The sequence below is a fragment of the Argiope bruennichi genome, chromosome 1 (assembly GCF_947563725.1).
Source record: "Argiope bruennichi chromosome 1, qqArgBrue1.1, whole genome shotgun sequence".
In the NCBI taxonomy this organism is placed as follows: domain Eukaryota; kingdom Metazoa; phylum Arthropoda; class Arachnida; order Araneae; family Araneidae; genus Argiope; species Argiope bruennichi.
Genome location: NC_079151.1, coordinates 139,415,984 through 139,431,370, shown reverse-complemented (window position 1 = coordinate 139,431,370; position 15,387 = coordinate 139,415,984). Strand labels below are relative to the sequence as shown.

The 15,387-nt window shown below is 30.0% G+C and overlaps 2 protein-coding genes across 2 annotated transcripts in view; one reads left to right on the top strand and one right to left on the bottom strand.

Moving 5' to 3' along the window:
• The window catches only part of LOC129971658 (uncharacterized), a 180,589-nt gene that overhangs the window by 15,798 nt on the left and 149,404 nt on the right, over positions 1 to 15,387 (bottom strand). The gene's annotated exons all lie outside the window — the stretch shown is intronic.
• Positions 473 to 10,127, top strand: LOC129971668 (uncharacterized). The gene is made up of 6 exons (XM_056085642.1): positions 473 to 613; positions 825 to 877; positions 1,700 to 1,816; positions 2,022 to 2,069; positions 5,217 to 5,273; positions 9,986 to 10,127. Exons 1-6 carry the CDS (start codon positions 484 to 486, stop codon positions 10,043 to 10,045), a joined length of 465 nt encoding a protein of 154 aa, XP_055941617.1. The 5' UTR covers positions 473 to 483; the 3' UTR covers positions 10,046 to 10,127.

The window sequence follows — 15,387 nt, the reverse complement described above, 5'->3', positions numbered from 1 at the left end:
GTCACATTTGAACCATTTAAAATTAATTTCATTTAACAAAATGCATTACAATTTTAAGCTATTGACACCTAAGAGTATATAGAACAAAGATAAAATATTTAAAATTGTATCATGTTTTTCTTATTTCAAAATTTAATATCTCCCATATACCAAGAATAAAAAAGGCAAGTGCTGTGTATGAAAACTGCAAAATAGATAACAAAATCCTGGATATCAGAGGTTTCCCAATCTCGATTTTTTAAAACCTGCGTCTTCAGTAAACATTAACAGAAAATTTATTTGCAGAAATCTCTATAAGAAATAGAAATATAACTAAAAATAATCGAAACAGTTAAAAAAATACATACATTTTATTTATTTCTTATTTGAAGAAGTATTACGTCTGTAAATATTTGCTGCCTATTTTTTCTCTTGTAGAGTATAAAAGCGGGTTCGCAAAGACCTAAGAATAAGCTTTAAATTCAACAGAGCATCAGTTCAAATATGTGGAGCAAAGTTATCCCTACCGTTTTTGGCATCCTCTGTTTGGTGGTTATAATTGAAAGTAAAGTAGCAGAACCAGAAGATCCGGACAAATATTACAAATGCTTCACATATGCCGAATGTGTTTCAGGTAATTATATCACAAATAAACTGATAAATGAAATGAATTAATTTTATCATAAGATTTATAAATTCTTATTTTCTAATTTAAAATATTCATTCTAATATTTTTTTTTACTTTTTTGTATTTTTATTCTAAAATTGATAATTAATTTATTACCTATGAATAATAAATTGAAAACTGTAAGGAAAAAAACAATCAATACTCTTATTTTTTTCAGATGGGTCAGCACATAAGAACATATTGCAATGTTTCAAAGAGCAGCCTCTTGAGGTAAAATTTTTCATTGTTCAATTGGTTGTGGTAAATTAATAGTTTATTTTACATTTCAAGAGTAGTCTGTGTGTTTGTCCGTCACTATTCATATGGATAAGATAAAATGCAACATATTATTAGAATATTAAAAGGTACCTAAAATTAACGCAACATTTGCATTTGCCACCATTCATGCAGTAAAGTGTTTGCAACTTTCTTACGAAGATTATTTGACAGCTGATAGTTTAAGGTTAGTAAAAAAGGAGCATTACATGTTAGAATATCGTGCTTTTATTTTTGAACATTATTTCAAAAATAATGAAAGTCTGACGGCCAAAGTTCTAAAATTTGAGAATTGGCTTCTCGGATCGCGTGATTTAGCACCTTCCTCATTTTTTGTTCGAAATTTTGATTTTCTAAAGTTCTATTTTGTTCTAAATTTAAATTAACTTATTAATTTTTACTAATGATTATTCTTTGGTTACATTTTACAAATGAACTACCTGATAATGCAATATATCTTAGTCAAATATCCCGTCCAAACAGATGAAATATACCTTTTAAAAACTATATCCATTGTTTGAATACTTTAAATTTAGTTTAATAAACAAATCTTGGTTGCTTTTCTACTTCTTGACAAGGGTGATGGTGTGCAAACTCAGTTGAAACAGAATTTTTATATTTTAAGGAATTATTTATTTCATTAATATTTCTTTACGCCTATTTATATTTGTGAATAGAACAGGAATAAAATTTATTATTTAGAATGGATATTCAAAAATTAAAGGAAAAATTATCTTTTCAGCTTTATATGCATAAATATTTTCTTCTTATTTTTAGAAACTGTACCCAATATTCCACTATGTCAATCAAACTTTGCCTATGCCTTTCAAATACCAAACCAATGATATATTTCAAGCAATCAAAGAATATTGCAACGAAAACGGAGAAAATCGAGTAAGTATTTTTTAATTAACAATAATACTTAATAGTAATCTTATGACTTAATACTAGTAAAGAAAGCTTAATTGATTACTGTTTAAGCTCACGCATTCTATTTATTTATAGATTGTTACGTTTGGCACTTTAAATTTACTTTTTGTTTTAAAAGCCTCTATGTTTCCATAATAGATATTTTCTTATCAATATTTTTTTTTCACAGGTGAAAGCATTTGAATTGACTTTCAATGGTATTTTCATGTATCAAGATGTAAGTGCTTTGATTTTAAATTCATTCCTAATCGTGTTAACAAAACCTAAGAGCAAAGAAAAAAAAAATAGATTCCATGTGAATGCGCATTCTATCATGATTTCTAATTGATAATGTGGATTGTTGCATGAAATTTTGAATATTTTTATATTTTGAACATTATCAGAATATTTCATGAAGCATTTCACAATTTAAAATATATATATGCGCTTCATCTTCTTTAATGAAATTATAAATAATCTCTTCTTGATAAAATTTTGTATAAACAAGCTATTTGTAAAATTATTATTGTATTCAGCAATTTGAAAAGTAATGAAACTGCTCGAGATTTGATAAAAAATTATTAATTTCATTGGTATTAAATGAGCAAAATATTCAGTAGAGCTTCAAATATTATTTAAAAAAACCACAAAAAAATTTTCTTATATTTTGATGCACTTGATAAAGTTCTAGATCCGTTGCTCGTCAAAAAAATAGAAATAATAATAATAACGTAGCAATGAATGTTGCATAAGTTTCCAGCATAAACCTATTCATGGCGAACATCAGTATCTCAGAAATGTAGCAACTTTGTTTTGAATGTCCATTGTACTCTTAATTAAGAAAATGTCAATCATACATTTGTTAAAAATGACAGTAGGAGTTGGGCCGCGGTGGCCTGGCGGTAAGGTTCTTGGCTCCGGATGCGGAGGATTTCAGCTTCGTGACCCTATTCCACCGAAGAACCGTCGTGTAAGCAGGACTTGTGTACGTTAAATTCGTCCAGGCCAAACGTCCTCCCTCCGGTGTGGAGGGAGGACGTTTGGAGGACGTGCCAGATCAAGTGTCACCCTCGTCATTTTTAACGCGGTTCGAAATTTCGAGGTCCGTTCCAAAATAGCCCTAGTGTTGCGTAAAAACGGGACGTTAATATAACTAAACTAAGCTAAGACAGCTGGAGTTAGGGAAATAATAAAATCTTGAGTACATTGATCAGCATTTGCCTTTCAGTAATTTTTCTTTAAAGGTAAAAAATCAGGCTCTTTGTATACATTATTATTTTTCATTTAAAGAAAATAAAAGAACTTTTTTTTATATTAACAAGAAATTTTAGTATAGAATTCCTTACAAAACGTTACAATAGGTTTGAGTAAGTGCAATGAAATGCAGTTTTTCAAAGATGTATTTATTTTTACACTAATCCCTCATTGTGATTAACTCGTTCTTTTCATGTCTACTGTAGAAATATTTACTTTATTAAAATCAATACACAATTGAAAACTAAAATAAACTTCTTGCGATACACAAAACTCCTTCAATTGTGAAGTTTCCTTTCTGTTTTCTCTATCTACTCACAAAAAGTGGATAAATTCGTACTATGCTTCTTTCGACGTTCGGTTTTGATCTTCTTGTTTTTTTTTCTATACCTGATAGTTGATGCTTTACGTAATACATTAATTGCTCAGAAATCGTCTGCTAAAGCAAATTTGTTATCCTAACAAGCAATATAGTGTGAATCATGGTTCAGATTTGACTTACACGCCTCTTTCAAAATGCGTTTAAGTTTACCTTCAAACATGCGCTCCTCATCACAATATTGCATAGCAACTGTGATCGCTAAGTGATAGTAATGGGATTATCAGAAAGGATGGCGACGCCAAAAAGGAGAATCCTAAACTTCCATTATGATTGTTCTCATATATGGTGAGCAGTGTAAGATGTGGTGTCGAAACTAACCATTACAAAGCAAGACGTGCTTCATACGAGATAGGTTGTACCAGGGATAATAATATGATGTGCTTTCTATGAGACAGATTGTACAAAGGATAATAATAAGACGGGCTTCGTACTAGACACGTTGTACCATGGATAATAATAAAATGCACTTACTACGAGACACGTTGTACCAAGAATAATAATAAAATGCACTTACTACGAGACACGTTGTACCAAGAATAATAATAAGACATGCTTCATACGAGACAAGTTGTACAAAGGAAAATAATAGAAACGTGTTTCCACGAGACAGGTTGTAAGGCGCCCCTCATCACAATATTGCATAGCAACTGCTCTCGCTAAGTAATAGCAATATATTTACCAGATAGGGTGGGAGGGGATCCCAAAAAAGGAGAATCGGAAACTTCCATTATGATTGTTAGCTTCTCATAAGTGGTGAGCAATGTGATGGATAGGATAAGGATAAGAATAAGAATTTGCTTCCACGAGACAGGTTGTACCGGTGATGCCATTAGTTCCCGCCTCATTGTTGTCGAGACAATTGTAATTCATTTATTTCAGATGATAAAGTAGGACGATGGTATGTTGGTTGGGTCTTGCTCCTTGAATAGCGAAATAAAATGCTGGTTCAAGTTGCTTCTATTCTAAGGATGCGGCTTGTCTATTATGACGAAAGTTGTACCGATGAATGTGATATTATTAGGACTCAATCATGGGTCCCCCTTTGCTATCCTGACAAATGTCATTCATTTACAAGAAATAACAGAATAAGATGGAATAACTCGTGTTTGCTTCATACAAAAGAGTAGTATCAACGATCATGATTAAAACTTAGTTTTTATGATAACATGAGCATAAGCAGAAATACTTATATATTTGTATTTTATTTTTCTTATAACTTTATCAGCATGATTTTTAAACTATGTTTATAGACAATTTGTATTAGGACTTCAAAATACCAGAAATATTTATTTATATCTTACAGAAGATATTTCATGATAATGGAGCCGAAATTTGCTATAAAGTTTGTTTGAGCTGCGAATTTTGAAACAGAATCAGGTCAATGTGTCTATTAGGTATATTGAAAAGATATCGTGAAACCTACCAAAGCATCCATATAAAAAATAAAACACAGATTTCATCAACTTACGCTAAAAACGAATAAAATTTTACTTTAAATTTATTATTCATGTTATAAATAACGGAATATCAACAATCTTTGATATCATTAAGTGTCCTTTCATGAAGTTGTTTTATCATTCGTTACGGTTATTAATGCTAGTGGGTAAATCAAAATCTATAAAGCGTCGAAATCTTTCAGAAACCCTTCGAATGTATTCGATAACCCATCAAAACTATTGTTTGATACGTTGTTTTAAAAATGTTATTGTATTTGATCATGACAAAATATGCATATTTGTTATTTTATAGATGGCATGCGATTCTTCAAACATGCCGAAACAATGCCAGAGTGTAGAAAAAATATTGGTAAGCACTTTTTCTTATTCATTGTATTTATTATTATTACTTTATAATTCATTATTATTCATTGTTCATTATTATTCACTCACGTGCATATTATTCATTCATTTATTATTCATTAGTAATACTAAGTGTATAATTTGTTCATTTTTTTAATATTCATAATTCATTGGATTATTAATCTTTCATCATTTTATTTATTTTAATTTATGATCACAAAAGTAATTTGGAAATTATACTTCTAATATTTTCTTGAGTCCTGAGATATATATTTCAAATATCATATTTACGGTCACTTTTGCAATTTTGGCTGAAATTAAATGCTTAATATAGCATTAGATTTTTTAAAATCAACCAATGGTATGAGGATAAATTTCTACTAATGTAATTGTTCAAACATTTTAAAAAAGGATATTTCAATTTACATGCTCATCATTTAATAAGCAATAAAGAAATAATAATAATTAAAAATTTGAAAAAAAGAACACACACACACACATATTTATTCAGTTTCAGCTCAAGCCTGAAAATTTCAAATGAAGTTTGAATGAAATGTGAATGTAGAGATCTATACAGATTTTAAAAAATCAAATCTTTCATTTTTAATATGCAATTAAATTTTTAGATCCCAGCCTGGACTAAACTGCCAAACTTTATAAAGCTCGCAGAAACCGTAACCTGTCTTACATCTCTTTTGAGTTCATTCAGTAGCTACCTAATTAAAGAAATTGTAAAGGAAATCTGTGCGTCTTTACATACAAGCAATGCATTCATAGATAAAAGTAAAAACTAAAACAGCCTTCATAGGAATTACTCAAAAATTATTAAGATATTAATAAATGATGAAAAGTGCTTTGTGTACATAAGTACCTGTCTATACACATTTGTTAAGTCCTAATTGCTGCTTTAACCAATATGAATTGAAAATGCAATGAATAAAAAATACACAAGGCTAAAAGACGGAAAACGAAATGAAAAACATAATTATTGAAATCGACATATATTGCACAAAGCTTTTATGATGCAACTATGCATAGTTGTGAGAGAGTGGCCATTTTCTGAGGAACATTATTATTTAACATTTACTTATTTAACATTTCTAAGAGCAAACAGAATTTGAGAATAAAGACAATTATTGGAATGATCTAAAAAACATGTAAGTACGTTTTGATCTTGTCTTATGATATGGTCATTTTCTCTCTCTTTTTTTAATTCAAAGTTGGAAATTTAGTTTCTTATGTATCAGGATTTTCTCACAATATGGATGATTTTATTGTTGAATTTTTAAAACTTTTTTGCGCTCAGACATAGTTACCAAATTCCAGATGGAAGATTTGTTCATAAAAATCTGTCTATAATGTGTTTACATAAAATAACTTTGTATTTTTGTGTATCACTTTGAATTTGTGTTTCTTTTGTGTTATCACTTTGAATAAAATTTCAAGCATTTACCAAACCAACAGACATAAATTAGTATTTTATCTATTTTTTAACCTTTGATATATGCACCCAAAATACGAGTTTGGTGTTCAGTATAGTAAAAAGATATTTAGCCCATTTATACAATGAATAGGAGATAAGAACAGAACAATATTCTGTGACATTAACCTACTGTAAAGCAATTTAAAAATAAATTAGTTGTATCGACTATATTGTTTACAGATATTCTCCAATGTTTTAATCACTCATTTAAAGAATTTAACAGCTCTTAAAATGTAATAAGTATTAATTTTTATGCGCTGCTTTTAATGATGTAAACTCACCATCAAATGTGCAAGCAATATCATATTGACATTCAGGATGGAATATAAAGAGGTATAAAAAGACATTCTTGAAGATTTCCTGCCATTGTTCATTCAGTGACAGACTTCTCTCAACATTCATAAAGTCTGAAGCTTCTTTTGTAAAGACATTGTCTTACAATCAAAATGATACACCTTTGGAATTTAATTAATTTAATTTAAAAGGAAACCATACTACATGGTGGTTATGATAATAATAATTCTATTCAGACCCCTTTTGTTTCCATTCTGCCTGTCGGATTTTGATGAAACTTAGTATAGACGTTATATGGACCATGGGAAAAAGATTTCTGTAGTAAAAAAAGGGAAAGTTCATAGGGAATCATAGGTTCATAGGGAATTCATAGGGAAAGGCTTAAAGAAAGACAAACAACTCTGTCAGGATCATTAACATTTATTCAGTTACAGAATGCGCTCAACGTTTGTCGTATTGACATCAATTGCATGTTGAAAGCGCATTATAGCATGTTCAATGGTAACGCGAAGATTCTCACGAGGGATTTCAGCAACATGGTGTGTATCCTCTTCCTGGCAGCACACCTAAGGCTCCAATCTCTTCAAATTTCATATATATTCACTCAGTGCAGCTAATCTATTGCTGCAGATTTGATTAAACAATTTTATCAATAAAACTCCTTCTGTGAGATATGATTAACAATTATGAAGGTCCGCAGAGTGGTTTTCAAGATCAGACTACAAGTATTTTAATCGATGTGACTAATTTGTATAAAAAATGTTTTTATAAATGCCATCTGGTGGTCAAAATTTGAACTATTTTTTAATGCAGAAAACATTTCTGCGTGGTCTATATAAGATATATACAAAGTTTCATCAAAATCCGATGTCAGAATCGGTTCTAGAGGGGTCTGGATAGGGCCACTTTAATTATAATCACCCTATACCACCTATCAAAGGCAAGATTCTATATCAAGAAAAATATCTTCTGTGATAAATTTGCGCTTAAATTCTTTGTTTGTAATATTCACAAGAGTTGGTGTACAATCTAATGATTAAATATGAAACTCTAATGGAAGAAGTTAAAACATTACTTCCACGATATACTTATTCTGTAAAGTGTCTTTAGTTCAAGAACATTACAAAAAAATTCTTTATAGTACTGTAACTTTGATAAAGTTTATGATTTTCGTCAGACATACAGGGTGTCTCAAAAACTTTGACCTCGGCTTTTATTCCTGAAATATTGATCGTAGACATATACTGTAAATTACAAAGTTGCGTAAAAAAAGTTGCAAATTGCAATGAAATCAATCAAAGTTCTCAGGGGATTAAACTTTAAAAAGTACAAAAATTCAATTTTTATACGGACCCTGTACAAAAAAATTTCTTAGTGAGTAAAATGTGCCACATCCTTTAATAAGGTCATATATGAAATTTCAGCATTTTATCACAAGAAGTCTTAAAGATATGAAACTACTTAATTGCTGGCTTAAACCACTTTTCGATGCCTGAATATGAGTTCGCAGACGGAAAGAATCATGTCGGATGTTTGTGTTTTAGGGGCCGAACACAAATTAACAAAGGAAGTAATGATTGAATAAATAAATTATAATTTTACTATTTATTTGTTCAAAGGTATTAAAAATTTGTAGAAATAATAACTTTAAGGAAAGATTACATAATTTAAAGGAAAAACTGCATAAAGATAAAATTACGTAAGGAAAAAATACTTTAATGAAAGATTATATAAGATTTTTTACAAGTTCATTAACTGTGCTATTTTTAAGTTATATTCTGTAATTCATGATATAAAATATTCAAATATTTTTCAGGAAGCATAGATTTTAAAATTTGAATTTAAACTAAAGATTTGAAGCATAGTTAATTTTCTTATGATACGTTCCTGCGTCGCATCATCTACACTGAAACTGCAAAACAATTGCATTTTAATTTGTGATTGATCCTTTTCCAATTTTGTTTTAACATATATTTGAGAATTTTCATGATAAAATTCTGAAATTTTGTACATGACCTTATTAGAGGATGGGGCACATTTTACTCATTGGAAAAAATTTTTTGTATGGGGTCCGTATAAAAATTTAAATTATTTATATTATTAATTTAATCTCCTGAAAATTTTAATCGATTTCATAACATTTTGTACAATTTTTTACGCAACTTTGTAATTTAAAGTATATGTCTACGATCAATATTTCAGGAATAAGCCGTGGTCAAGGTTTTTGAGACACCCTGTATATGCCGTAATAACTGAAGCATTTATTCTCTCACAGAAGTGATTCAGAGCTCAACATTTAATATAAATTTTAAATTAATAAAGTAAGGTGTTGCAAAGTAATGCTTTGCATACATTAATGAATACATTTTATTCACCGGATGTTTTCCGTATCTGTCAGTTCTTGAATGCTGAAAGCAATTCTTTTGATATGAGTGTGCTCTTATAAAATATTTGAGTTTCTTCAGCAATTTTTAAGTATCTATCATTGTAGCAATATCGTTTTCGATAAACGATGCTTATAGATTTCCCACACTTTTGAAAAATAAAAATTCTTTACAAAAGTGATTAATAGATATGCTTGATTTAATTAATGTTAAATTAAGATATATTTCGTGAGCATGTTATTTAATATAACATGGCCATGGTTATGGACATTATATATATCTCATTTGCTACATTTAATGTATTTATTTGATGGGTGAGAATTAATTGTACTCACTATTACATTTATTGTATTCATTTAAAGGGCATTTGTAGGTTGTTTTATTTAGAATATTTCGACCATAAATATGTGCTTTTATTTTATTATTTATGCTGAGCAATCAAATAATGATTTTTCGACTATTCATTCTAAATTTATTTTTGTTATTTTCTTTTAGGTGTGTGTGTTTATTTTCATGAGTCGATAACTTATTCCCAAATTTCACTTTTTTTTTTTTCAGAACTGCTTTTTCAATCTGCTTGATAAACTGATGGGAAGCAATAAATGCACACTGAACTGATGATGCATACGTATCTCAAATGATATTTTTTTTCCTGAAATCAATTAATGATCAATATTTGAAATATGTCGCTTACCTGTAATAAATATCAGATATTTTCCAAACATATAATATTCCCTGCATTTAAAGAAAGCATTTGAAATGATAATTTTGTATTGTGTTTGAATGAGAAACAATATTTTGCAAAATGAAAATGCTTCAGAAACCTGCATTGTTCATCAGTTTAGAATTTTGGAAATATTTCATGAACGTTGCGCACTGGTACTCAAACTATAAACTGTAATTAATTAGGAATATTTATTATTATAAATCATAATCCATTTATGAATGAGGATAATTTAAAAGTTTAAACTTACATAAATCGGTATTTTTCTATTTCCGAGGGCGGTAAAAAAATCGCCAAACTGTTGGCGAATATTTTTTATTTCTTTTGTTAGTGATTTAATGAAAATAATTTAACTGTTGACAACGGCCCTCGGAAACGGAAAAGTACCCATAAATCAAATTATATTTTTAAATGTAATGTATAGATATAATTAGAATTATAACCATTTTCTAATAAATGTGTATTTGGACATACATATTCATGATGCATATTCATCAAATATATAGGCATTCTGAATTAACACATTTAAATATTCCCCATTAAAAACATCGTAAGATAGACGCTGTTTAAACCCTGGGTTCGCATGATCTACGCCAAAGACCTTGAGATGAAAAGAGCACTAAAATATATCTGTTTTTATTTATACTGCTCAAATTATTTCCATCTAAATAGGTGTGAAAGCTTGATTCCAATGACATAAATCAAATTATATTTTTAAATGTAATGTATACATATCCATATACTCCAGGTGATCAAATAAATACACTTTTCCAGGTTGGAGTAAACTGATCTTTTTATTAGAAATAAAGGGGCTAAGGTGGCAAGGTCATGGCCAAACCGTCCAAATCCGTCAGGGCCAAACATCCTCCCATTGGTGTAGTGTGGAAGCTTGGAGAGGGAGGTACCAGCTCAGATGTCGTTCTCGTCATCTGATCGCGGTTCAAAATTACGAGGTCTGTCCCAAAATAGCTTTAATTTTGCTTTAGAATGGGACGTTAATATAACTGAACAAAACTCATTAGAAAGAAATACTTGCTTACAAACGTGTCATTAAATAAAAAAATTTGTTAAATTAAACAAATAATGCGCTTTCAGTAACAATAGTCTGTAATTATAAGTTAGTAACAATAAATAGGAAATATAAATTAATAACAATAGGCATCAGTTAATAAGCAGTATCATTAAAATAAAAATTTTCATTTATAGGACTATTTGGTTATTTAGCTGTTTGAAAATTCTTCAAACTCAGTGTTTGTGTATTTCACCATCACGCTTCTGTTAAGCATATTACATGACATTAGAATCATTGGCCTTATTACATTGTTTTAGTTCAGTATATAAAAAAAAGTTTAGAAAAGAGCCCCTTTTTTTCAAAAAATTCATTTTTTTTTCAATTTTAATTTACAGGTTTTTAAAATATGAATGCTGTATATGAGAAAAAAGGGCAGATACTTTATTTAAAAATATTTTTTAGCATCTTCGGGTGAGGTTATCTTGAAACTCATCATAAAATTTAAATTTGAATACAAAACGGAATTATTTTTTTCATGAAAATTAGCACTATAACATTAATATTCTGCTAAATATTCTTTCATATTTAGTGATAGTAAAAATTGCCATATTTCTAGCCTGTTTTATAGAAAAAAATTTAAGTTTTGCAAAAGCAGAATGATGTTTTATAATTCCAACAATGCTATATTCTTATATATTTTGAATATTTTATGTTAATAAACACTATCAAATATTTATAACAAAATTCTGCCGAAGATTGAAAAAAAATTTGGTTTTGGATTTAAATCAAATTATTAATACAAAAGAAAAAACCGGCTTCATTAGAATTGGTATAATTAGGAGATTACACATATTGTTCCTAATATTTTGCAATCCGTTTTGATCAATAACATATACTTTAAAGTTATTTCATAAAAAACATAACCAACTTTAAAATTGAAGAGACAAATTCGTCCTTCGAGCCAAAAATCAATGGATACATAAAAACGGTTTATTTTCATTTCAAAATTCAATAACGTACGATTATTTCAGAGATTGATTCCTCCTGATGTCGAATCATCCAGAAGTATATGTCATCGCAATAGTTGTCGGTGTTGTTTATAGTCACTTTGAATTTATTTATAGGACTTTCAAAATAAATTTAGAGCTATATTTCAGTGATTGTGTAAGGTACAAAATCAAATCTCAATTCTGCGGGCTGCATCTATCAGATGTCGGGTGATATTGGAAATAATGTAGTCTTCAACTAGAAAAATAAAGCATATTTATTCAGAATTACCGCCGAGCAGCCACTCGTCAATTGCTTCGTTCTATTTACAAGTACATAATGACGTCACGCAGCAACGTCCAGGAATTAATTCGATAATTTTAACTACAGGCCAAACGCTTCTTATTGTCGTCCCCAATTAAGACCACCCAGCTCGGAGCGCACGCACCCGATTATCGTGTTTTTGTATTAGCTCACCTAATTATTTTTTTTTGAAGCGTTGCCTTAAATCGCTTAAAAGTTTAATTCTACATTTCATTCTTTTTCTGAAGTTTCGCGAATTTAACTCTTCAATAACTGTAGTATCGGAACAACGATTCTCTATTAAAAACATCGCAGGAGTAAGATGGATCAATTTCTGTGAATTTTCAAAAATATAAGTTAAAGGTCTATTATTTATTAAAAGTTCACAATCACAAATCGCCGTAGACAATTCTTCATATGTCAATACTGATTTTCCAAGAGTATGTCTTAACAACTCCTTAATAAGGCGAACCAACCTTTCCCACCAGCCTCCCCACCATGTGGCTGTGGGTGGTATAAATTTCCAAACTATTTTTTGAGTTGATGCTTCTCTCGATATTTTATGTCAATCCAATTTTGAAAGATCGTTAAAAGCCCCCCGAAAATTTCTTCTGCTGTCACAGTAAATTATTCTGGGCCTTCCTATGCCTCACAATGAAACGCCTAAGGACAAGCAAAAAGGCACCAGAAGACAGACAGTTTACTAATTCAAGATGGAGGATAATGCGATAGACTGCGCAATTAAATAATGTGATCCATAACTTTTCGCCAGTTTTTTTAAAAGAGACCCAGCTGAATCAATGTCTACAACTGCAAATATCCCGCAGTCATTCAGTCGATCTGGTGGTAATAGTGATGGTCCGCTGAAGAATGATTTAACTTTAAAACGAGCACATTTATTTAAAATACTCGTAATAGTTTTTCTAGCTATGATAATTCATAACCTTTCTCTAATTAAGGATTGCATTATTTGGATCCCAGAAAATTCTTTTTGTATATAGATCTGATGAAAAGTTTTATAAATTCACATTTACCAGGTAACAATATAGGATATAAAAAAGAACTCCATTATTACGTTCAGTTATTTTAAATTTTATTCTTAAAATATTATCATTATCAATTATTACATTATCATTATTAACGAACTTTAAAGATTCAACATCAGGTAAATAATATGTCTGAGTGAAGCGAATCAATTGATTCTCAGAATTTTCAATTTCAGCAGCAGAAAGTTCATGTTCTTTGCATTTTTTATAGTCTTTGCTACACTTAATTACAAATCTTAATACCCACGCAAATACTCTAATCAGACACATTACATAATCTCATAATCAGACACATTACATAAATGCAGGGGAGATGCATCGTTTGCCAGATCAACATTCGCATTTCTAGTTTTCTTTCTCTCTACATTCATTTCACGAGGCGCGCAATTAATTCCACCGTCTGGCCAATGTTCCGGCACTTATGCCACAAGCCATTAGTTTTAAACGCGATATACTCAAAAGTTTGAGTGGAGCCTCTCTAGACTTCGCTTTAACGAGAATTATGCTAACTCTATAATCCACTATTGATCTAGTAAACACGTATTTCGCATATGACCCCTTGCTATCGACAAATACATAAATTCAGTAAAAAATCTATTTTCATGTAACATGGCACAGTTATATCTTTCAAAATTTGAATTTCATTACACCATTTCAAAAATTTATTTGCAACATCGAAAGGCAGTTCCTGATCTCATGCAATTTTCATTTTCCATAGTTCCTGCAATAAAAACTTACGGAGCAATGTAGATGGCGCTAACATCACAATGGGATCGAAAATTTTCTGTACTATAGACAAAACTAATCGTTTTGTGATTTTCATTTCGCACCTTAATGATTCTAAATTCGTGCAATATTTCAAAACATCGTTTTCCAAGTTCCAGATGATACCCAAAATAAAAGTATCGCCTGAGTGTTTATCAATATTTCTACTAACTACATTGATCTCAAAATTACGTATATTAAAACATCTTTCTAACATAATCAATTTAGTCTTTTCAATAAATCTCTCTATTTCATCAATATTGAAAACAACAGCTACAGAATTATCTACATAAACAAAAGATTCTAATTTTTGTGCAACTTCTTCAAATTCAGGAATACAGTTTCCCAAAAGATGCATAATAGATGCATTCAACAAGTAAAATGTGGAAGACACCCCAAACAGAACTCGCTAATATCTGTACACTAATTGTTTTCCATTGCACGGGAAAAAAATCTGAGATATTTTCTATCCTTTGGTGCAACAGATAGCATCAAAAAAGCCTTTCCAATATCGTCCACTATTCCTATTGGATAATTTCTAAAACAATCTAAAATTCAAATATTAATTCAATAAGATTTACGCCTTTACATAAACAATCATTCAAAGATGATTTCCCTTTTTCACAGACAGAAGCATCGAATACAGGTCTATTTTTGCAGTCGCACTATCTAATTTAATCGCATGTCTATGAGGCAAATAATGACAATCATTGTTCAATTCTGCTTCCAACACTGTTGGCGCCAATAAGTCAGCAGAACGCTCCGCTTACTAATTTTGTAGCTCCACCAAGTGGTGAAATGATATAACTTTTGAGTGTGTGTGTGGATACGAGAGAGAGAGAGAGAGAGTGCGTTGTGAGTGGAGAGAATAAAGCAATGGAGGTACAGTCCAAGAGTTTGGGTTTCATTTATATGTGAATGAGTTTTATAAAAACTGAGCTATCGAGGGCCAAAACAAACTCGTTCAGTGATATTCAAATCTTCCCATTCCCTAAATACATTTTTATAATCATCAAAAAATTTACCTTTTCTTAAATGATTCATAATTCGTAATTGCCTTTTCCACGTTAGTTCTTTGTTACTGGGCAAATTCGCAGACTTACATTTCCATGGGGGTATTACT

Bases quoted from the DNA above. Each gene is read 5' to 3' on its own strand.
- LOC129971668 (XM_056085642.1), top strand. From the start codon at position 484: ATGTGGAGCAAAGTTATCCCTACCGTTTTTGGCATCCTCTGTTTGGTG. The intron at 614-824 runs GTAATTATATCA...TATTTTTTTCAG, and splicing joins ATATGCCGAATGTGTTTCAG to ATGGGTCAGCACATAAGAAC. The intron at 1,817-2,021 runs GTAAGTATTTTT...TTTTTTTCACAG, and splicing joins ACGAAAACGGAGAAAATCGA to GTGAAAGCATTTGAATTGAC.